General features: G+C 43.0%; 1 protein-coding gene across 1 annotated transcript in view; it reads right to left on the bottom strand.

Moving 5' to 3' along the window:
• Positions 1-3,375: 3,375 nt before the first annotated feature.
• WNT7A (Wnt family member 7A) overlaps positions 3,376-25,794 on the bottom strand; it is a 62,659-nt gene continuing 40,240 nt past the window's right edge. The window contains exon 4 of the mRNA XM_044451313.1: positions 3,376-3,881. Within this exon, the coding sequence (XP_044307248.1) occupies positions 3,402-3,881 (480 nt within the window). The 3' untranslated portion in view covers positions 3,376-3,401. The remainder of the gene's footprint in view (positions 3,882-25,794) is intronic.

Consider the following 25,794-nt stretch of genomic DNA (forward strand, 5'->3'; position numbering starts at 1 on the left):
CGGCAGCTGCTGCTCCTTCTATCACTGCAACCTTATAATGAGAAAAGTTGCATCTAGGGAACAACTGTTTCCCTCTGAGGAGAATCAAAAGTCCTGTCCCTTTGAGGACTTTGCTCTTCTGTTCATGGCTGCTATCCCCCCCCCACCCCAAATTCCTACTCTTGTCTCCAATGTGGCTGTTCTTTACCCTTTCACCCCACATGATCTCCACAAAGATTTCACTTAGCTAGTGTGGCTGCCACCAATATGTTAAATCCTGAGTCCTGAAATAATTTACATATTACACTGCAAGAAGTCACACCTGTGTGATTTATGTCATTTTAAATCTCATCACTTTTCATATCTGATCACCAATCTGCAGCCCTTATAGCAAAGAGTATAGCGAAGCCACTCTGGCTGTGGGTTGTGGGTTGCACCAAACTGCAAAGATTATCCTTCTTGTCCTGGCATTTTTCTGATGTTCTGTAAGTCCAATTCATACCGGCAAGAGCGTCTGAAGAGAAGCTGCTAGATGCATACAAAGCGGGATGATCTCAGAACTTATCTACTGTAGCTCCTGTCCTAGACAGATTTAGTTGGGGGCAAATCTGACTGATTTAAATGGAACTTCCTTATTGTGGCAACAGATCTTTAGGACATACTTGTATTGAAATGTGTGATGCAAGTACTTTAAAAAAAGTTACGTGTCCTTCCACAGCCTTCCCCAAGCTAGTGCCCTCCAGATATTCAGAACTACAAGTCCCATCAGTCAGCTTAATGCTCAGGCACTATGGGAGCTACTGTCTAAATCATCTGAAGGGGTGCCTTATTGAGGAAGGCTGTTCTACCTGCTCCTAAAGCCTTGAGGTGCATAACAACTAATATCTAACAGTGAGGACCTAAAAGTCAGCATGAGTGACACTTTCCGTCACAGCTCCTCCCCAGAGCGAAGATGCTCTTGAAAGTTCAGGGACCTGTGAGAGCAGCTTTCAATGAAGCTTGAGGAGCTGCAGCCGGAAATAGAACCACCATCCATCCAAGTTCACGCAAGCGACCAGACATGGGATCCTTTGGAGCCTGCAGTCCCGAAGGCAGCATGTACTTGGTGAAAAAATGCTCCTGCTTCTTCGTGTATGAAAGTCCAAGGCTCCTTATCAGCAGCCTTCAAACAGCAATGGGAAACCTTTTACATCTGCGGAACACATTCTCTGGTTGCTTTTTATGTTGTCTTGCATATGCTTTTTGCACAAGTTGCTGGTGAAGGGTTCTAGCTGCTGTGCATGTGAACAGGTTCTCTTTGAGTTGTGGCTATAAGGTGGAAGTAGGTCCCGTCATTTCATCTTGGCATCTGGGAGTGAGCTAGGTAGAAATGCTAACCAATTATAAACTTGGGGATCAAATCCTAAATGATCCTGGCAGAATGATCACAATGATTCCATAAAAGCTAGTAATTTAATTGAAGATAATTGCAGGAGAAAATCTTAGGGATAAGAAAGGAAATGCCAAAGTTTAGGAACTGAATGGCACTAAAGGAAGAAGGGGAAAATGGATAATTGAAAGCTTGTCTAAATATTATTTGATCTTTTGAGCTAAGAACTTCTGGGGAGGGAAACAGTAAGGCAAATGCCAAAAACTAGTTGGACAAAACCGGTAGGCTTTGTATCTTATCTATGAGAATCAGACTATGGGTGTCATGCGAGTTTTTACAGTCATAGTCTACAGTCTTGCACTGATAAAATCAAATTTGACAGTAGCACAATATAGAGGTTTAACTGACAGCACACACAGCACATTTGCTAGTCATAACGCCACAATTTAATGACTGATGCATCTGGGAAGCTAATTCAGATTTTTTTTTTTCCTGAATGGGATAAAGGAGCATCCAGTTAATTCCAACCATGAATTCAAGCTATGTGACAAAACTGATGCTACATACCCTGTTCTTATTCTGCATATTCTGCAAATTGAACTGCAGGAAAGTCACTTTGTACATACATCCGGAGAGAAAATTCATTCTGCATTTTGTACATCCACCAGTAGCGACTGAATGTATCCAGCTCACTACTTTCATATCAACAAAGTAATCAGCCTTTCTCTTTTAAATAGCCTAAAGAATTACAAACTGTGTGCCTGTTTTGAGAAAAAGTACAGGTTATAGAATTATACAAGTAGATATAGTATAAATAAAATATTCATATAAAAATAGTCTCTTACAAAATATACTCTTTTATCCTATGGTTCATTTTCCAAACATGGAAATTTGTCTGGAGTTTTGCATTTATATGTGATGCATTATTCCCAACTGGATTTTTGTAATGCTCCTTTTAAAAAAAAAAAACTTGAAAAGTTATGGACTGGAACTACACAGAGATCAATGTCAACTTAAGATTCCAGACAGCTAGCAGCATACAGCAAAAAAAATAAAAATAAAAATAAAAAAGATGCCTGCTTTTGTACTTAGTATCTATAATTGCAGAAAAATATCCTGCAATTCCAACTAGTAGAAATATCTGAGTAAACAATAATATATACAGCTCAAGGGTCCCTCCACTTTCCATATCTACAAAATTATTCCACAAAAAAGCAGGCTTTCTACTTTAATTGCAGAATGGTTTCAAAAAGGTTGGTAGAGTCTGTTTTAATTAAATAAATTAACATTAGTTTTATCTGGATAAATTGTTAAATATTGCTATTATTATTATTATTATCATTATTATTATGCCCAGATGTCCCAATCCCTCTGCTAAATCTGCAGCACGACAAAAAGGCAGATAAACCAGTGTTTATATGCAAAACATCAACAATTCTACTTGCAGTAGTGCATTGTCTGAAAAATGGAAAAGACAAGGAATGATCGGCAGAAGCTTTTCACAACTGTAGAAATCCCTACATCTGTATAATCCACACTCTTAAATTGAAATTCACACTGGTATATTGTTAGCCCATCCTGTGCAAAGACCAAGTGAAAGTAATGTTTGTTCTCCAGCCCCATTTCTGCACGTGTATTTCAGTTTCTGTCATCCAGTTCCAAAAAAGACATTACCAACATCCTTGCTTTCTCTCATTGATATACTTATATATAGATAGATATATAATCCCTTAAGGCAGTTAATAAATTACGTTTTGAGAGCCCAAATCATTAACAACTTTCTCCCCGTTTATTTGTTTCCTGTACTGGTGACGTATTTTTTCTTTCCTTTTTAAAAATTCTGCTGTAGTTTTTTGGACTCTTCCTCTGAGTCTCTGATAGGCAAATCCACACACTTGCTGACATATTAAGAGGGAAAGATGGACTCCATCTGCTGGCTTTGCTTTTGGAAAGGGGGCTGGTCTTTGCTACAGTCTTGTGTAGGTACACTGAGCTTATGTGCAAAAAAAGTGTTTATTCAAGGGCCATCGGTCCTCCCTCCCAAGCTACCCTTTCATTTACAGGTGTACACTTCTGTTCGTTCACTGCATGTATTACATTTAACATAACAGCACCAATGAAATTTACAGTTGCACTGCCACACTCTTGAATACTGGTGAGTATTATAACCTCGTCCACAACACATCAGATCGCAGCCGTTGGTCTGCTGGGCTGTTTTGTTGCACATTCGGCCCTGTGTCCCCACACTGCCTGTGACGGGGTCCTCTTCACAGTAGTTGGGCGATTTCTCTATGTACACCAAATCTGTATCCATGGGCTTACGGTAGGAGAGCGGCTTCTTTATCTTCAGAAAGGTTGGGCGCTTATTACGACTTGCCCTCACTGGTTCCACCTGAACAGCTTCATTGTATTTGTCCTTAAGGATATAGCCCAGCTCCCTGAATTTGGGAAGAGTTGTCCAGCAGGTTTTGGTTGTGCATGATCCAGACACACCGTGGCACTTGCATTCCAGCTTCATGTTCTCTTCAAGGATCTAGATGGACAGAAAAGAGGATGTCACATTAAAAGCAGAAGTGGGTGGAGCAGATGGTGTGCTTAAAACCATTTAAGAATGTGTGATGCAATGTAATTGTGCTCATCTCTGTTCCCAAATTATCTCTGTAATTGAATTCAATTATGAAAGAACCGCTACAGACACAACACACACACTGATGTTTGTGGAGTCCTGTATTCTGAGGCTGGTAATTCTTTTTAACAGTTATGCCATAAATGATCCAGCTACAAACACTTGTGTTGGAAAAGCAGTTTGCTGAGCTAGCAACATTTCAAAGAAACCACTGTAATGTTGTCTTATTTGCTGCTCCATTGAAATGTCCTCAAAACTACTTATCTGGAAATTTGATCCACCTCTTGGAGCTGACTGCCCACAGATAGGCCAATTAGCCTAATCAAGGGATCTTTTACAGGTCTATGGAAGATACAGAAACAACATGAGCCTCCTTGCACCTTAAAGATGAAGGTTGACTCCAGGATCTGCCTTTTGAGAAAAGGCCCCTGCTCAAGGGAAGGCCCTCTGGGCATCTCCACACACACACCCCAGCTCTCCCCACTCAGCAGGGTCTCCTGACTCTCTGTGTAGCATTTTCAGGAGCCCTGTGGAGCTGCTGTGGGAAGGCAGCACAGTCGATCCCACTGAAACCGGGCCCAACCCAAACAAATATATTACACCGTAGGGTTTCACAGACCAGAGTCCTCTTCACTGTTGCTTTCCAGGTGGGTGTGAGATGGAATCCCTCAGCCCCAGGAGAGCCGTGGCCAACCCTGGAAATACTTGGGAGCATCCCGACCACGCACCTTCTGAAAGGGCTGAGCAGTTGCCCGGGTTCAGCTGTTTCCCCTTGTACAAGGGAAAAGAGAGGGACACACAGCAGCATAGCAAGACAACGCTGTGCATCTCACAGAGTAATCCACTCTGAATGAGCATCCCCTGACATGGCCAACTTGCCCTCTATTGAAATAATCTGGGAAATCTGCACGGGAAGGAACGCAGCGATGTGCCCGGGACTTTGGACTGGAGCAGCAATGCCTTGGTGCTGCTATTGCAATGAGCACAACTTGGATCATCTGCAGGATCAGTGATTTTCACTGCTGTTTGATCGTGTAAGTGAAGCCTTGTTTAAGCTTCGCTACAGCCTTTCCATGCCCCGCAAATCCAAAAGAAGAGACAATGGCAACAACACAGATGGACACCCTTTGTAAAATCTCCATTTAGGGAGGCACAAACTATGCTGAAATTCAAATACCTTACGCAGTGTTTTTGCATGCCACACTTCTATACTTTTCCACTCAGTGCCCGAGTTCCAGTTCAGCCCATGGATAGACAGTGACCGCAGAGGGAATCAACGGCTCCATTGGAAAAAGCTGAGCAAGCTGCTGCAATGGATCAACAGCTGAAAGGGCTCCTGGCATGTGTTGAGCTTGCTGTTCTCTGCGATGTATCGTAATGCCAGCTGGAACCAGCTTTGGGTCTGAGCAGGGCTGGGCACCAGTGGCTGTGGCCAGTTTTTGCTCATATTAAAGCATACAGCACTTAATCTCCCCTTTATGGGGAGGGGCTGTACTGCAGCAGAGTAAGTCTTTTCCATCTCGGGATTTCTGCACAGAAGGGCTCAGCTAAACAGGGCTGGGAGACAGTTTTGTGAAGACCCTGGTGAGCCAGTGCTGGTCAAGGGCTTGGATGCAGGATCAGTCCTTTGTGAGAAAGGGCCTTTTGCAGAAAGTCTCTCCACCAGGTTTTGGGGGTCCTGCCCTCCCAACAGAGCTCACCCCCTTCAGCTGGCTGGCCTACTGACTCTCAGTGCAGCATTTTCTGTGAGCTGGCAGGGCTGCCAAGTGAAGCTAAGGGCAGAGAAATTCTGCCAGTGCAGTTGATCCCACATACATCTGGATCCAACTCGAAGTAGACCAACTATTCTTGGGAGCAAAGAGGAGGCACCTCTTTATTGCCAACTTCAGTGTGTTCCCAAAGTTCACTATGATTTTTCCTAAAAACCAGCATCTCATTTTAGTAATTCCATCCCTTTTAATCAGCCCCTCCCTCTCTGAGGTTATGAAAAAATTATTCATTACAACATTGCACTTGTATCCTGCCTTTCTTCCTTTTGTGGGAAACCCAAGGCAGTGTTCAGAGCTCCATTTTGTCCTCACAATAACAGCCCTGTGAGGTAGGTTGGGCAAAGAGTGAGTGACTGGCCCAAAGTCACCCAGGGAGCTCCATGGCTGAGTGGGGACTACAGCCTGGATCGCCCACAAGTCCTCAGCCCAACACTCAAACCAACATGCCGCAGCGGCTCTCTTCCCTTCTCCCTGAACCTTGATCGTACGCCAGAGCTTAGATGCAAAGGACAGAACACAGATTGCTAGTTCCCCTCACAGTTAGCAAAGGGCAAACTTCCGCCGAGGCACCCTATACAACCACTGCTGTTGCTGAGCTTGCCTACAGCATTTTTTGAAATGGACAAGATGCTTTAGCAGACTCTGTGGCACAGGCTAATTTGAGAGACACCGACACAAGCAGCACATCCCGGTGCTCGGAAGGGCCCCTGTGTTCAAAGGGATACACTCCCAAGTAAGTGTGCTCCGAATGGCAAAGCAAGTGAGCTTCATGACCGAGCACAAAGGTCAAACGGGTTTCCACAAGACCTAACCAAACTGTGGAGTTCACTGTTGGCAGAGCTGCATGTTGACCCTAATCCAGCCCTAGTACGTTATGATCGCTGTCTCTGCGGCCCCGGCAGAATTTGAAAAGGAGGACTTGTCTGCCACAGGTAAAACCCTGCCATTCAAATTGTAACCATAGCGAGATGTTTTGTCTTCAGATTGCATGAGCAACCCCTCCCCCCACACACACCTACAGCCATACACAATAAAACTACTGTGGTGTTGACTACTTTAAATGCTGACAAAGGCACTCTTTTTAACCTTGCCTACATTTTCTCTAAGCCCCTGAAAGAACTGATGGGACTGGACTTGTTGATCTGTCTGGGAGTCTCTCTCTCTTTCTCCCCTCCCCACCACCTCCCATTCATTGGCATGACATGGCTGAGGAAAATTGTGCTGCAGTGTACTGTGTGGCCATGCAGACTCAGGGTGATGAGAGCTGTAGTCCAACACAGCTGAAGGCAACGAGCCGGAAGAGCTGGTATGGATGCAAAGGTAAGGGCACAATCCTGTTGAGATGCATGCAGACCTCCCAGCCAGGAAGCGCCACCACTTCCTCAGCTCTGCATGTTTGCCACACAGGTGCTTTTGGCTGTTTAAGGCAGAAGAAGAAAAGGAAGTGTGAGATGGACTGGCTCCATAAAGGATGCCACGGCCCGAATTTGCAGGCGCTGAGCAAGGCTGTCATTAGACAGCTGTCATTCATAGGGTTGCCATCAGGCTGAAAATGACTTCATGGCACGTAACAAAGTGATGAAAGCTCCAGAGGGGGGAATGAGGTGCAGCAGCTTCAGGACATCTCATATCTGGGCTATTCCAGTCTTCTCTCCTCCCTGCCCCACACAATGCCCCCTCTAACCACTCAGTGAGGTTGCCTTCAAGTTTTGTGGGGGGGGGGAGGAGTCCAGAACCCCAATTCCCAGCTGCAAACTCAGAGTGCTATCTTTCCTACAGCTTTGGACCTGAGCATCCAAATTATCTTATGGCTGCTCAGAGAATCTCTAGGGATAAAGCATCATTCCCTCTGGGATTTAAAACACTCAAAGAAAAGGATTTGCAAATATAACACGTGCTTTTTGAAATGTAGTGCTGCTTACAATCTTCATCCATTAGAATCAATTATATTTATGTATATATGGGTGTCTGCAGGAAGGGGCAGGAGACATTCACCCCTCTCCCTAATAAACCATAATCCCTGGATTTCCAGCTTTCATTAAACATAAGCAGGAATCCAGCCCTTGTATACACCAGAATAGGAGAGGAAGTGTGCAGCCACTCTTTTGCCTCTCTTCTAGCCTGCTCCCACCTTTTCATCTTTTTAGCCAATGAATGAAGTCCTAACGATAGTTAACATCTCCATCTGAGTATGTTAAGCTTTCTAGCTCTTCTCTTTTCAGAAGTAATTACAGCCTCGTTTAAAAAAAATAAAAATAGAGAGAAATTCAGGAATTTCACTTAGTTTGGGCAGTTGTGTGTTCATCAGAGCAGCAAGGGTGGAAAGAAATTGTGCAGATGCTACTGAGCAGCAAGAGAGTGGTACACCTGGTATATGCATTTCTGAGCCCAGATCAACCTAACCTGGGAGAACTGGTGCCCAGGCCTTGTCACTGTTCAGTTCCCACAAGTACCAGAAATAGCTGACCTGTTCTCTGATGCTATCAGCCCTTTTTCAAAATGTGCAACCACACAAAATGTACAGTTCCAAGATGGATGTGCAATTCTTTTTTAAAGGCTGCTGCTGTTTGAAGCCGTGCAAAATGCTGTATTGTTACCTGATGTAAAAATAAGCTGCTAACAATGTGAAAAGTAAAGTGAGTAGTTGATCCCAATCAAGCATAGCGTTTCTCCTAAAGACAATCCCACAAGCTCCTGCTTCTTTCTAAAACAGCCTTCTTCATCCTGGTGCCTTTCAGATTTTTTTGACCTCAACTGCTCTCCACACTATTCAGCATGGCCCATCCTCAGGAGTTGTGCTTCAAAACATCTGGAGGACATCAGGTTGTGGAAGACTGCTCTAGAGAATGTCCACTGAGATTTCCAAGGGGAAGGAAATCATTCTGGGACAAGACAGGTGAAGCTGTCAGTAAGGGCAGTGATGTCACAAACTTTCTTAAGAACATAAGAAAGGCCTTGCTGATCCATCCATCCAACGTGCATCCAGTCCAGCACTTCGTACACACGATGGCAAATCAGTTGCCCACCAGATCCCTCAAGCAGGATGGGTACAAGACCCCTGCCTGCCCAAGCTCCTCAACAACTGGTGTATGCAGGCAGTCCATCTTGGGTAAGGGAGGAAGCCCAAAGTCTACAAGGCTAGAAGCCACTGATGACCCCATTCACCATAATTTTGTCCAATCTCCTTTAAAAGCCAACCAAATTGGTGGCCATCGGCACTTTCCATGGCTGTGAATTCCATCGTTTAACTATGTGTTGTGTGAAGAAGTCCTTCCTTTTATCTGTCCTAAACCTCCCACCAATCAGCTTCATGGGATGACCACGAGTTCTAGCGTTATGAGAGAGGAAAGAAAATATCTCCCTCTCCACTTTCTCCACACCATGCATTATTTTAAACTCCTCTATCATTTCTCACCAAATAAATAGTTAAGACAGCTGTACTACGCATGTTCACTTGGGTTTTTTTCTTTCCTCTTGTTTCTAGATTGTCATTTTTTACCTAAAAGTAAAAGTTTGGCCATTTGTGATACTGCAGGATATCTTTCTCCTCCATTCATGCAGTTTGGTTCCCAGGATCTTCTACCACTCTGTGTAAGCTTCTAAATATCATGGAATGTGATGCTAACCAATCGTGTGCGCACACAAGGAAAGTGCACGGATGTGCTGCAGCGGTGTGCACTACACACATGCATCACAACCCAAACTACTGCATGGCTTTGTCGCACATACACAACCAAGAAAAATTCTTGTGGATGGTCATGGTTTCATCCCAATCCCAGTGGAAGGGAGTTAGGGCATATTTCATTGCTCGTGATCTTCTATTATTTAAAAGCATTAGGGAAATATTGTGCCCTTCTATTAGCATCAAACACGGTTGCACGGCTGTACCTCGATCTACCAAAGTGTCCAGTTTGACTGTGACGGAAGCCGGTAGCCACTGGATGGCATGGAGACGCTTGCAGAGGTTCAAGGAAGAGAGAGACAAGCCACCCACAACAGCAGGTGGCCAGCGCAGAACGTTGCTGAATGCTGTTGCGAGGATCTCTGGTCCACTTACCCATTCACTGTGTTTTTGAAAGGCAAGTGAAAAGCGAGAGAGAAATGTCACTCCAGCCTTGATATCCTGTCTGTATTGTTGGAAATCCCTGATGTGGGACCAGAAAGTTTGTCTTTCAGCTTCCACCTTGTTTGTTTATGGCTCCCAAACTGACAGAGCATTTGAAACCTTAAATACTCAGGACTACAGAACTCCTGGATGTTCTAAAGCCAGGGCAGGCATCCTTTTTTCTCTCTCAAGGGCTGCATTCCCACAGAGGTAATAGGCAGGGAATTTTTTTCCTCATGCTCTCCTCTGGGCAGCCCTGCCGGATGTCTGAATGCATCACCTGCGGAGGGTTTTGGAGATCAGGCAAAGGGCTGAATGAAATTAGGCAAGCGGACCCAGGGCCACAAAGAACTGCCTCCTGTGCAAAGTTAATTTCTTCTCCTGTATCCTAGTGCAAACAAGGTAACCTCCTGCAACTCATTAAGCAGCAATCCTGAGATCCCCAAGTGCTTTTGTGACCTTCCTGATAGTTTCCAAACATACCCATCTGCATCTACTACCCTCTCTTCAGAAAGCAGCTCTGGCATTCCCATGTTATTTATCTGGGTGGTGCAGGGGAGAACACCTTCATATCAGAAGAGTGTCAGTGGTCCCATAAACACCAAATGAACAAACCAGAGGCGTTTCAGAGTAAATGCCCCATCTGGAAGCAGCTCTGGTTTCAGGAAAGGCCCCTGCAATCCAACATAGCATGCCGTGAGTCAACTCTGATTTCCAATCCCAGGTTTCAAGGCAAGTGTAGCCCATGATTTGGTGGTTCAGAAGAAATGACACATGACCTTTTTTTCCAGATTGGAGAGTGGAAGTGGATTTAAAAGGTGAAAACAGAGGAGGGTGGAGAGGCAAAGGGAAGTTGAGGAGAACATATATAAGCCTGTGGCTAGTTGACTGCTCTTTCACATAGTACCAAACCATAGTTTGACATTGCACCCAAACAATCCGTGTCTTCTCTGAAGCAGCTTCCCCAGCCTGGTGCCCCTCACATGTGTCAGACTACAACTTCAGCATTCCCGACCCATCCAAAACATCTGGCAAACACCAGGTTTGGAAAGGCTGCTCCGATGTATTAAGAATGCTGAGACATTTCTAAGGAAGGATATTAGCACGTACAGGCAAGCATAATGCACACCCATTGATGATGCTTTCATCTCTCTCTCTCTCTGTTTCTCTATGAAACAACACTGGGCTCATTACAAAAAGCAACAATGGTACCAACAGTTCTATTTTTAGGTTACTTGCCTGGAGGGTATCCCAAGAACTTGATTTGCTGTGCACTAACTTAACATATACCCTTCCACACTGTTCCGAATCACCATGGAAAACATGACTTTCTGCACTCTTGAAAACTAGCTGTTTTCCTTTCCTCAGTTATCGTCTGTTCTGTTATACTTCCCCTAAGGAAAAATATTCTGAAAATATTTTTAGGAGCTGTCATTTCTTACAGCAAGTATCAACAAAACAGTGACTTAGGTTGCTGTTAACTTGTAAGTTAAATTGGGGGTCTTATCATCACCACATATTGCAGTCATTCTGGCTTGGATCCATTGTTGTGAGCAGAACTCTGTTCATGGGACACTTCTGCTCAGAGGAAGTGGGTGGGGGGAGTCTGCTTTTTGCCAATTCCTCCTTCCACTGCACCCCCTCCTGCTCCCTGGAAAGCTGCTCTGAAGTGCCTGGGGAACCTCCCAGACAGTGTGGAAGGTGCCTCACCGGGCTGCTGAAGGCAGCGAAATTGACAAAAGTCCCCGCCCCACCTCTTTCTCCAGCAGCAGCCTCTCACTCCCTCCAATGACAGAAGGAACCCTCTGGATCCAACTCATGGTCTTTCATATGGACAATTGGATTGAATGAGCATGAGGCATTCAAATTTCAGCTCAATCTCTGCTATGCAAAATGGGTGTTTGGAATGGCTTTTTCAATACATTCACTCTTCCAGAAACTCCTCCAGCAATCCCATAAATAACGGCAATGCCGTAAGTCAACAAATCTTATATACAGGCAAACTGCCTGACCACAGTGTCACTCCTACAATCCATTGGCTGGACTTCCTGGAATATTCACAAATATTCTAACTGCTCAGAATGAAAATTTTAACAATAGCAGATTTGAGAACAATGCAGCTTCTGTGAGAAAAGTGAGGTCAAGAGATCTCATGCAGTCTTTAACAATGAGTATAATTGTGATGTGGATAAATCCCAGGTTTTTAGGAGCCATCTCGTGGAATATACAAATTCTTTCAGGATAGGGAATCTGTGGTAAGACTTAGAAAAATGGCTTTCAAGAATCATATTTGAACAGAAGGGAAGTGTTCTCCCTTCTTTCAATTTTTCTAAATCAGACACGTATGTTTATAGCCCTGCTGCATAAATACTGAAATCCTAGAGCATTAACCAAGGCAAAATATCTAATCTCTAGCATGAGACCAAACAGTTTAATAAGTAAATGGTATCCATTACTCTAAAAAATGGAAGTTATTCATTTTAATTTTGAGCACCACTGGAAAAGGGATAAATGGGAGAGCATAATCAATGAAATGTGCTCTTGGTTATATAAAATAAATATGGCCAAACATGTGATCTCTATCCACTTCAAGGAAAAAATTATAAGATTCAGTTGTGTTTGCTACTTGACTCCAGTTGATCTACAACAAATCTCTAAAAACATAAATTTTGGAAATATGCTGTCGTAATAGATACTACACATATTATTGGAATTGCTCATAGATACTGTCCATTTGGGAAGACATTTGAATGCCTTTGTACTGGAAGAAGATCTTGAACTACTTACAAATCTCTTAATCTCAAATAGGTGACCAAGACTCCTCAATAAGAACTCCTGTCAGATTGTTATGGATGTATTTGGACAGTAGCCTTTTAAAATAAATTAATCTATTATAGAAAAGTTACAGAAACACATACAGATAGAGAACAGGAGTATATAAAGTGCATGAAAATGACTATACATATGCATCATTTCTCTAAATTAAACAACTAAATTGTTATTTTATTATTTATTTATAATATTTCTATCCAGTCTTTTCCTACAAGGAATCCAATGAAGTTTGCATTCTCTTCCTCCTCCTCCTCTTCCTCCTTTCCATTTTATCCTCAGAACAACTCTGTGAAGTAGGTTAGACTGAGAGTAACTGACTCGCCCAAAGTCAAATTTGCTCCGTGCCCAAGTGAGGACTAGAACTACTCCTGCATCCTGCACCAACACTCTAACTACTACACTCTGAACATTTTAAAATATTCTGATCTTCCTCAGTTACTTTCTTTGTTTTTCTTGCTATATGTGAATGTGCATGCTTATCGTTTGCATCAAATCATGTTGGTTCTGCTACTGTGGATTTCTGGTAGCATAATGTTTGATTTAACCCTTAATGTTCAATTTAAGCCTACAATATATTTGTATTTCTTATCTTCTAAGGGGAATGTGTTAATATTTATTAATAAAGCAGGCCCAAATACCAATATTTGCCATCAATGAATTACTGCACTACATAGGACAAGCAGACCATGCAACCAAATAAACAGACAGGAAACTGACCTCAGAAATGGGAATTCAAAAAGTACAAATGGGGCAGGGGGGAGAACACATTAACTTCCAAGCCATTCTGTCACTAATCTCAAACCAGTCATTCTTGAACAAATGAATGCTGAAGACAGGTTTGAATGCAAAACAGCTGAACTTAAATTCATCCAGAGGTTCAGCTCTATCCCTTGTGGCTTGCATAGGGACAAAGAGTTTTTAAAATATTACTTTTGATAACAACACTAATCTCATGAAAGTGTTTGTCCACTCACCAATGCATAGATACCTGTTATTACCCAGCAGCTGTTTTGTGAGTAGCCGTTGTTTATAACACAATTTCAAAACAAAATCCTGGAATAATTTTCACTTTCTGTCGTTTCTGCATTTCTCATTTCTTACTTACAACCACCAAACCAACCACACTTGGTGTTGAAACTCAGGAAAGCTCTTCATGTATCTGACATGGGAGACTGTAGGCCATGGAAACAGATGTGAGCATAAATTCGTTAGTCTTTAAATTGTCACAAGTTTCTTTGTTTTTAAGGATAAAGAGCAGCTTCTAAAAAGTCCTGGACAGCTTCATGCAGCTACTATGGCTATATCTGAGAAACCAGGGTTAGGCTCAGTTGCAGTCATCTTTTGGAATAAAATAACCACAACATTTTGATAGCTCTTTTTGAGAGGTAAACACTATTAACATACATTATCTAGTTGTAACTTATTCAGTAATTAAGTGCAATAGTGTATCCCGTGTTGCAGATGGGAGAATTTGGGCCGAGAGGGAGAGGTGAGCATCAACACTATCTTCAGTGCTGCTCATGTAATATCATCATTGGCTTTGCTTTTTCCTTGAAACATAAATATGAATGCAGAGTGGCTTGACTCTTAAGTGTGGCTGTCTAAAGCTTGATTGGAGCTTGAGCTGATTATACCTACATGCAAGCTGCAATTGTACATGCCTGTATTTCAGGGCCTTGTTATGAAGTACAGGTAGAGCTGACAGAGAGCAGGTCCTTTCGCCCAAGCAGGAGTGATGTAATGCCAGTTTCTTGCACTACCTAGCTTGAGGAATGAGGAAATCCCAGCCTGCTTTGAGCCAGGAAAAAATGCAGACTTTTACTTTCTCTGTGCAATTTAAGGGCAACACAGAAAAGTCAGGCGTCTGGGAAAAGTTGCACTTCAGAATTACAATTCCTGCCAGAATTCCCACGGATAACATACTTGACTTAGGCTATCCTCTGATATCAATTTCATACATTGTTTGTTGGAATGCACCATCTTTCTCTGCCTCTCTTGACTCAGATCCTGATGCAGCTAAATTTAGCTATGACTAATTCCAGTCCCAAGGCTTTCAATGAGGCTTTGCCATGACTAACTGTAGCTGCATGGGGCGACAGAGGTCCACTCAGTGTCATGCAAGCAGACTAGCACTCATCCAAGGGAGTCTCCCCTTCCTATTCGTCCCCCTGCAACACTCCCATCTGATCTGGAGATCCGCTCTCCTCCAGAGCACATCTGGAGATGCATGAAGGGCTGCAGTGGGAGGCAAATCTATTCTACCAGCGCTGTCCTTCTGCTGGCACCCCTGGATACAACGCACTACCACTGGGGATTTGCAACAATTCTCCATAGAAAAACAATTTTTGATTTTACGTATTTGTCTGTGTCATTTTGATGAGCCAACTAAGAAAGAACAAGAGAAGGATGTTTTATTAGTTTTACGTATACAGTACAAATTACAAGTGGAAGTTTAGCATTTACCTTTTAATAAGAAAGGATTCATTTCTCCACTTTCCAAAATCAACATTTGGGCCTTGAACCTAATGTTCTTACTAGTTGCTCATTAAAACTGGTTTGTTTTTAAGCTGCTTTCTAGAGTCAACAACTACTTCTTTGATAGTTTATATTGGAAGCCATCTTCTTCCACCCACACCAATTCTTCTAGCTGTCTTTGAATCAGCACACATTGCTACCCAGTTTCAACTAGGCAAACAAACGGAATGGATCGAGGTGAAGGGTTGGTTACTTCTCCTTCTCCAAGCCCACCAAGAACATAATAAGAGCCAGTAAGTTTCTCAAGAGCAATTTTCTGACGCATCAGAACAGCGAGGCAATGTCGTAAATCATTTAAGGTTGTGAAGCTTTTTTCATTAGATGCAATTAAACTCGGGCAAAGAGACATTTATAAGGATGTTTCCCAAGGCTGCAATCCCAAACATAACAGGGGGAAAATGCAAAAAGGAAACTTGGATCACTGTGGTTCTTCTGGTGAAATCCCAGGGGTACCTGCTACATGGTAAGAGCATCCTAATCCCATAAATGATTATGTAGCAACCTTAAAAAAGAGAAAGTCCACAAAGCCATATGTGCATCCGGGAAATTCGTGTGCACGCGGAAGCAAGTGAGCCTTGGACATTTGGCCAATCTCCTCAGCAATCTCAGTGGCTGCAGGAGTGCCTTCAAATAGACCGCCAATTTCACAAGCAGTTGTGCGCACACATGCACACAGCTTCATTGGCCAGTGGCCAAACACTCCAAGACTTTAAAGCCAAGATCAGCAATGTTAATCAAACAACAGCAAAGTCAAAAAACATTTTAAATGGCATGATTAACACCTGAGCTTCAAGGCCTAGGTGGCTTTACCGCTGATACCATAATATCACTTGATTCCAGAGGTATCAGAGCAGCCTCAGCCAGTTTTTAATTATTCAACAGTAAGATGTTCTTCTAGACTTCCTGGAGTCTATGGTAATTTTCAAAAGTTCCAGATATGTGAGGGCATTTAGAGCTTTTATTTCCTTGCTGGCATGACTTGAGATAGCTGAATGCAATAGCACATATTTTTGGTTACCATATTTGTGCATCAGACTTTCTCTGTTCAAAGCTCCCTGACTTAAAGGCCAGACTAAGGCTGGCACATGTAGAAAAAGAACTTCCCCACCCTCTTGTGGTGCCATTTCCACAAATACATTCCAGCAAAGAGACCCCTTGTTGTTCAGATTGCTTGTTTGTATAGCCGCTCCTTTGGAGACCATGAATTGTTTCCTGTTGTTCAAATGGTAGACCCAGAATGGTTTGTCCTGGGAATCTGAAGCATGATTTGAAAGAGAAACCCAGGAGGGTAAGCAGTGTATCCCAAACTTTGTTCTGTTTGGGATGTCAGAGAAATCTGCAGCAGATTCAAATGTGTTTGGATTTCTGTTGCTCTGACCTGTGGATATCTCAGCAGATCAGATTTTTCCAAAACGTGCAACTTTTGTGAACGTGAAGGCCATTTCTTTAACTTTTGATTGGGGGTTTGCACAAAGGTACATTTGCACAAACACACACTTCCACTAGTGCACATTTAAACAGGAAAGAAGTCCTCACACATCCCTAAACAATCTGATTCACTGAATGGACAACAGGACAAAAGACACCTGACAGTCTGCAAAACACAGTTGGAATGGATTTAACAAAATTGGTACATCCCTAAATCAGGTAGAAGTAACTTGCCTCAATTTACATTATTCCAGTAAAGGCCAGGGGAATAGGTACACCCATTCCCCTTGTAAAACCAGCACAGCTATTTTTGAGTTTCAGCAGTAAAACTTGGAGATGTATGAGCAGCCATTGCTCCATTTGCAGAGCCATCTGGAACTCCCTTGAAAGACTGGCCATTTATCTTTTCTTTACCTTGCTCTTCATTCTCCTCTTTCTCTCCTCACTGATTCGTTCTACTGCCACTATTATGAGTGGTGCAGCTTATCAGTAGTGGAACCTTTGACCCACTCCTTTCTAGACTAGGGTAATGTAACCAGTCCTACAAAACATGCTCAAGTCATCACTGAAGTCAGTAACTAAATGCTATCTTTGATAGAACTGGTTTAAAAAATGGATTACTCCTAAAAGGAAGCATTTCCAGTGATGCACAAGTCATTTCCAAGATCCAGTTCTTCACGAGCAAAACAATAGCCAGAGGCAATCTGGGAGTGAGTGTGGCTCAGTGAGGGAGCCCCTGCTTTGCATGCAAAAGGTCCCTGGCACAGTCTGCAGGTGGGGCAGGGAGAGATCCTGCCTCAAACCCTGAAGAGGCAGTGCTGGTCCAGGCAGATAATGCTAAGCCACTTAGGTGGGTTTCCAAGAGCTGAGCGGGCCTGTCAAGGACAGGTCATTTTGGAGGGCTTTCATTCATTCATAGGGTCACCCTAGGTCAGAGATGACTTGATGGCACATAACCACAACCACAACAACCTAATGTGGAGCATGGTCTAACTCGGTATAAGGCATTCTCATCACCACACTCTTTCATCTCCATTAGAATCTGCTACTCTTCCAGTGTATTCATTTTGTAAGTTATGACCTCATCTCTGATAACTACCCAGGACATTGTTCTGTTGTTATATTTGCTCTGAACTGCTTTATACCTCAGATTTTGACGCAAGTGCTGAAGGAAAAGCAAAGTGCTCCCAATGCAAGACATGATAGGATTACTAAGTCAGCACACCTATGTCCCTCCCTGAAGAGACACATCAAATAAAAAGCCACCTTGGTATGCCCTTGGTTGTGGGAGCTTTCTAATGCAGCTTGTGTCATGATTTATAAGAATGACTCATAATGTGGCGTTATATTTAATATGATGTAATGCTGATGCAAAAATGCCATTCAGTGAATTTCAATGTCACAAAAGAAAAGGCAGAAAAGAGAGAGCACATGTGTCCAGTTCAATAATTTACTTTCAGACCAAATCAAAATGCTGCTCCTTAAAAGGTCTTGCCTCATTCTTACACCCTTTCCTAAAATACTTTCTGTTTTCTTTTCATATAACCAATAAAGAGCAGGCTTCCCATGCTGTACCCACAGGGGCTCATTTAGAAAGGTGTGTGTGTTAAATGCCAACCCCTATGCATTTCAAAACTACTAAGTGACTTTTAAACAGCCACCTTGTGGCAGTAGTTAGCTCTGGAACTGTTCTATCCCATATCATGCAGCTCTCCTGTCACATTTTTCCAGCACACCTCTTACAAATTCGGTTTATTTTCAGCAATGCTGGTGAGAATTTGAACAAGTGCTGGCTACCTATCTGTTCCTGGAAAAAGTTCGAAATGTTGATGGTGATCTTTAAAGTCCTGCCTGACATAAGATTCAGGATATATTTTAAGGACTGCCTCATTCCATATTGCTTTATTCACTCTGTAGGATAAAAGAGGTTATTTTCTGTGTCCCATCTAGTCTGGGAGTATTTGTGAGTGGGACAGGGGAGAGACTACAGCCAGGTTATGGAATGCTTTACCCCATAAAATGTGGTTGGTTTCTACCTTCATTTTTTCTGGTTACTATAGAACTTTTCATTGCTGCAAGTTTTTCTTGTACGTGGCAGATAAGCTATGGAATATGCTCCCTCAGGAATTACAACCCCAACCTGAACTTAGGTTCCTACTTTTTACAGGTTTGTTTGTTATTTTAATAAAAGAAACATCGCTGGGGTGACAAAGTCACCCCAGAAGCTCCATAGGAATATCTGGACAAGATTACTTTGTGACCCCAAACCAAGGGCCCCCCAAAAGGCACAAAAGAAGTTTCAGTTCAGATCATTTTGGTTATATTTAAAGCTATGATTCTAACATTCAGCAAACAGAATGAAAATCCATTATGGAAAGGCTGTGCTATGATTTTTCAAATTAGTGGGCCAAGCAAACAATTGTTATGAGGAGAAAAGTTAATGGACCTGTTATTGTTATGAAGATTGTCTCCATTTGCAGAGCCTCAGGAAGAATTAAAACACACACAACCTGTTGGACAGAAAGCCATTCTGCAGGTGTCTGCAACCCCTTGAGGGAGAATTCCAGGCAGTTTTTAGGATTTTTAGGATAGCCTCACGCCCTTTCCCTGGGGTTATAAAGTAACCCAGAAGCGACATCTGCTGAATTTTCTTCAAATGCATGGTAAAGGGGGCAAGTACATACATAACTTTTAAATGCAGGGAAAAGCTGACAGGAAGTAGGGAGTGCCTTGTTCAAGAAGAATCATTCCTAAAGAATAACTAGAATAAATTGAAGTTAGAACTAGGCAATGAATGTGCAGGGAGACATGCCAGCCACTCAAAGAAGCCAAGGGGACTTGGAGAGAATAAGTACACAACACGGACATTTGGGGAAGGAGCACCACGTGCTAATACTAGAAGGCTCTGAGTCAAGATGGGAAAGCTGATGAGCACTTGGTTCCAAAGGAGGCCCAGAAAGAGGACACAAGAGGGAAGGCTTTTTCAGGGGTGCCCCCACCCCCCATTGTGGAAGTCTCCTGCTGAGGCCTGCCTGGCATCATAGGGACATGTTTTCAGTGTCAGGTTAAAACTGCCCTTTATTCCCAGGCATTTAATGGCATGTGATGGATTATGTCTGCTGTTTTAATTAAGTCTAATTTTTAATGAAAATGTTTTAGATGCTAAACTTTTGTATATTTGAATTTTTAGCTGTTTTAAATTTGCATGCTGGCATCTTATTCTACATTGTATTGTATCTTTTGTATTTGAGTAATTGTTGTGAACCACCCAGCCCAGATATCTTTGGCTATTGGGCAGTATAGAAATGAAAAATAAAATAAAACATAGGTACAGCAAAGGTTACAGAAACCTGGTGGAAGGATGGAATATGGTGGAAGGTGGAATATGTTCACCCCGAATACAACCTCTATAGGAAGGGCAGTGAAGGGGATATTGAAGTGGTAGTCCATCAAAGAGGACACGTAATCGATCCTCAAAATCAGAATGCAGGTCATCAGAACCAGGACCTTCGAGTAACTAAATCAGGGCTCTATAATAAGGTAGCATTGTAAAAATACTAATGCCCCTCTCCTGACCAAAGGCGCTAGGTAATGAAATCAGGGAGATGCCCAAAGAGCTGGACCCATCCTTTAAGATGTTTCATTCAGCCTTTGTTGTTGGTTATTATGTAGTGGTAGAGCAGAAGAAGGATTCTGGGCACAAGGAGCACTTAAAAGCCACGTTAGTTGTAATTCTTCAACTCCTCACTGGTGCTCTAAATTTTGTTTCTGCCACTTCTTAGTTTGTTTGCTAATGCATTACATTGATGCTGCATATTTTCATAAAATAATAACAGCAACACCATTCATAATAGAAAACAAGCCATTCACAACATCTTAAGCAACGGCACAATACAAACCATATAAAACTGAAAGGAACAAGGGAAAAACAGCAGAGAACCATGTTGCCCTACTATCCAGCCCTATTGTGGCTTTTGTATCATGATGGTGCTATGGAGATTAACCTTGACTCATGCCGCTGCCCTCCTCGCCCACTTCTCCCCTCACCATCCTCCACTCCTCACAAGGTTACGGCAGACCTGGATGTCCTCACGGCAGATACGCATGGACTTCTGAACTTGGAAGCTTCCATGGACTGCTGAGAGCCATCTTCACTGCCACGACACCTCACCCTCTGCATTTCACCTAGATGGAATGCGGTCCCCAGAGAGGTCCGCCTGGCGCTGTTCTTATTTGTTTTTCGGCTCCAGGTTAAGAACTTTTTATTCCAACAATATTTTAATAACTTTTAATATTGGTTTATATATGTTTTTAACTGCAGCCAGGGTGGATCTGTAATTCATTTGTATTATGTTTTATATTATTTTATTTATGTAAGCAGTCCTGAGGCCTTCGCAACAGGATGGCATATAAATATTCTAAATAAATAAAATAGATGGCCATTTGGAGAAGGAAGGGAGGGAGGAGGCAGGCAGGCAGGCAGGCAGGCAGGCAAGCTGGAGCACCAAGAGGAATCAACACAGGTAAGCAGCCCCAGTCTTTTCCCCTCCCTGCCCCTGCAAGCTCCTTTTCTCTCCATCTGGGCTCTCTGACAGGCAGCCAGTGAGGGGGACATTTGGGGGTTCAGCTATCCAAGCACCAAGGTTGAAGGACCCTGGGGCAGGGTCTCCAAAGAAACCTGTGGCCCCTGAGACCATGCTGGAAAGCTACAGGATGGCCATCACTGCAGTGAAGTCACATAGTTATTATCATCCATGAAATTCTATTAAAACTGCACTGACGGATGTCATGGCACTAGAGTTCTAGGATCACTCTAACAAACTTTCAGAATATCACATTCGCCTATGACTATACGCTGAATGCTGCTCGTATGTATCTTAGGTCAAATTCCTGGTGAAAAAGTTAGGAATTTAAAAGATGCTATAGGATATGGCATCCTAAGAAATGTATTAGAACCCTTTTATGCTGAAGCTGAGTTTAGTGTATATGAACTAAATGCTGGCTCCATCTAAGTCACCCCCTAAGACATGTTTAAATTTTGGGAATATTTTCTTACATAACAAAGCTAAACAGCATGCTCAGCAAGTTCATTCATATTTTTGCTTCTCTGCACATCTTCAGCGGTATCATCTGGTCCTGAGCTAGACTACCAAGCTAGTAGATTGGCAACAGCTCTGCACTGGGTAGGCATGTTTGTATCTCCACATCAAAACATCTTCCATGCCTGCTAGGGAAGTGGCAGTTAGCCAAAGACAGCACCAGAGGGAGAGCACATCTTAATATGGATACTCTTATTACACAGAGCTCCGGCTCCAAATCTACTCGCAAGGCCAAAGTCCAGAACATGCAGAGTCTTGTTATATCCCCCAGCTTGCAGAAGTGCACCTGTGCACATGGCCCTGAAGAGATACAGGAGAGTTCTGATGGTGTGGGAGCCAATATTATGTGGATACTGTTGACGTTATGTCCCATTACTTTTAAAGGGGCATAACGTGTCCCATGGAGGAATGTTGTCCATGGGGTTGTGATGGGTCGGACACGACTTCGCGACTAACAGCAACTTTTAAAGGGGAGGTAAAAGATGGGCGGGGGGGGGAACCACATGGCAATGCTCATTTGGTTTGGTTTGCAAGTATATGAAGGGCACATGAAATAGGATAGTATTTTAAATTCTGAAGTATATGGCTACACTTCATAAGTGAGTTTTTCTTGTATAGCCTCAATCCCAACTGGACTGAAAAAAAAATTAGGATAAGCTACTGAGACACACAGTGAAATATGAAAGCTAAATATCACATCTGAAATTTAAATCAGTGTGGTATTAATGGGAGAGCCGTGTGGTGGAAAATGTAAGTGGGGTAGCTTCTCAGTCACCAGGAATCTCTGTCTCATTTGAAATATAATTTCTCAATGCTTCTTCCCTAAAAGATCGATGAAGGGACATCTTATTGTTACTGTTACTACTATTTATATCCCACCTTGTTCTTCTTGTGAGGAATCCAAGGTGGCCTGCATAGCTTACACACAGCTCAGGCAAGGGCAGAAAATGAAATGTCAGAGTTCAGCGGACATCATGATGAAGCAAACAGGAAACATAAATTACTTGCTTTTCCTGTTCCCACCAGGCAATGAGCACCCACAGCCCATCTTAAGTATCTTTCTGTCTGTGAAATGAAGGCCCTTCATGCGAAAGCTAAAAATATGGCAGGATCCTCAAATCACTCAGTACAGTTCTATCTGCAGTGAAACTGGTCTTAACATTCTACACACGTATTTCAGAAATAAGGTAGAAAATTATTATTTGTGGGCAAAGTTGGAAATTTCGTTCACGTATCCTTCAGTCCTGAAATCTTGAGGGTTATTTGGTAATACAATCCAAGCCTAAAATAAGCTTCACACAACCTTTTAAGCATTGTCTTGCCAAATGGAGGAAAAAACCTCACTCAGGTATCACAATGGATAGAACATCACCTATTATGGTCTAATTACTGGCTTCAATTACCATATTTTTCGCTCTATAAGATGCACTTTTTCCCCCCTCAAAAGTAAGGGGAAATGTCTGTGCATCTTACAGAGCGAATGTGTGTGTGCCCGACGCCCGGGACGCTGCCGGCCACCTGCACCACGTGGCACCACCTGGCCGGCACACGCTTGGTGCGCCCTGCTCCGCCCCCACCCCAGCGCAGGTGAGACCTGTGCCGCTCAGGGGGAGGCGTGCAGAGGAGGAGCAGCCGCGGCCTTTAACCTGCCGGCCACACAGAGAGCATGGAGAGACGGACTGCTCACCCCCACCGCCCGGGAAGACCTGCCGCTGCCGCCTCCGCCGCGCCGCCCGGAAGACCATAGCCGGCACGCTGCCGGCCGCCTGCACCACGTGGCACCACCTGGCCGGCACGTGCTCGGCGCGCCCTGCTCCACCCCCCTCCTCCGGTGCAGGTGAGAGCTGTTAATCACAGGTCGGTGTGTGTTTTCAAATGGCAACCCGTCTTTTAATGAAGCCCATGGGGAAGTGATGGGGAATGTGCCTGTGATTATCAGGAAGCTTTCCATGGATCAGTTATCTGTTAGTTGATCAGACTCATTTTTTTTAGGATCAGTGGATATTTGAACAGCATTACCTTCGTGTGTGAAGTTTATTCTTCAAAGGCTACTTAGTCCGCTGTGTGTTTGATTTACCGTACAATATCTCATTTTTTTGTCAGAAGTTTTTTTCTATTATTTACTAGTAGGGCAGCGTGGACATTGCTGGCTTTTTTAGATTTGTTATTGAATTGTCTGCAGCAGCTCTTGTATAACTGGTGTAGATTGTGGATTCCTTCAATAATTCCACTACTAAGAAAGTGATGTCAGTGATTGTGAGCAACAAAGCTTCATAAATTCTGACTCTAGTGATGATGAGTTCTATGGGTTCAACGAAAACTAGAAGAGTACTCGAACTTTAAAGTCTCTCTTTTGTTAATGACAGTGATGATGGTTCTTAATGCCACTGTTGACTGCTGTTCACTTTACAAGTTTGAAATATGGTATTACTGTATTCTGTTATAGTTTATTAAATAGTTTAGTAAACCATTTGATTCAGAATATTTTTTTCTTGTTTTCCTCCTCTAAAAACTAGGTGCGTCTTACGGTCAGGTGCATCTTACAGAGCGAAAAATACAGTATGTTTAATTGATGTAACAGACATGGCCCTTCAGATTAAAGGACGATACAGACAGACTAAGAGAAGTCTTCCCACTTCAAAGGGCCTAAAGTCAAGTTTCTGATCTAATGTTTGGGAGAAAGATAGCAATTATTAAAGCCACTTTTAAACCAAACCACAAGAGAAACTCAAAACACATTAATATTTTGCCTTTGGAACCAGCTGTTGGAGAGATCATCTCTGCATACAAAGGTCAGACCAAAATATTTTGGCCGTCAAAACAAGATCTGAATATTCTGTCTGTATACTTCACCAGCAAGAACGGTTCTATTGTTTCCAGAGGGGTAACTGTGTTGCATATATAGCAGCAAACAGTCTCGAGGCACCACATTACAAATTAATTAGGGCCTAAGTTTTCATTTACTAGATTCTGCTTCATCAGTTATACTTGGTTGGCAGGTGTATGTGCACATGGATGCAGAGGCACAGCAATGAAAACAAGGAGATCAGATGGAAAGGAAATGCAAAAGAAATTATCTCTGACCTTTACATTTTAGCTTAAATGTAGCTAAAGTGTAAGAAGAACCTTGCTGGATCAGACTTTTGAGACCTACCTAGTTCTGCATTTGGTTCCTAGGGTGGCCGACCACATACATGCTGGGAGCCACAAGTGTGACATAAGTGCAATTTATTATTTATTTTATTTATTAATTAAAACATTTCTATGCTGCCCCATTTGCCGAAGCCTCGGGGCGGCTCACAACATAAAATACAAAAGATAACAATATAAAATAAGTCGCCCTGGCCAGATAAAATAAGCGAGTAATATTAACAATTAAAATGATGCTTAAATAAAAAGGTCTTCTTTGCCTGGCGCCGAAAAACAAATAACGACAGCGCCAGGCGGACCTCTCTGGGGAGCGCATTCCATAGATTGGGCGCCACTGCAGAGAAAGCCCTCCTCCGAGTACCTACCCTCCTAATTTCTTTCATGAAGGGTTCCCAGAGAAGGGCCTCTCCCGCAGATCTCAAGGGGCGGGCGGGCATATATGGATGTAAGCGCTCCTTCAGGTAACCAGGAGCAATAGCAGCCTTCCACTCACTTCCCCCAGAAACTGCTATTCAGGGGTACTTTGTCTCTGGTACAGCAAAGAGTCACCCTGACTGGTAGCCACTGGTAGCCCTATCTTTCATGACATCCTCAATGGAAGCAATCAATTATTGTACCCGGAGGAGGGCCTTCTCTGTGGTGGCGCCCCACCTATGGAATGCGCTCCCCAGAGAGGTCCGCCTGGCGCCGTCGTTATTTGTTTTTCGGCGCCAGGCCAAGACCTTTTTATTTAAAAGTTATTTGAATTGTTAATTTATTATGTATTTATAGGATTTTAAATTTTTAAGCTGAGATGTTACCGGGCTTTATAATCTTTAATCATATTAGTTGTTATTTATATGTTTTAATTATGTTGTGAGCCGCCCCGAGGCTTTGTTCCGATGGGGGCAGCATAGAAATGT

This window comes from Varanus komodoensis, unplaced genomic scaffold, assembly GCF_004798865.1.
Source record: "Varanus komodoensis strain SLA01 unplaced genomic scaffold, ASM479886v1 scaffold6_2, whole genome shotgun sequence".
Taxonomy (NCBI): Eukaryota; Metazoa; Chordata; class Lepidosauria; order Squamata; family Varanidae; genus Varanus; species Varanus komodoensis.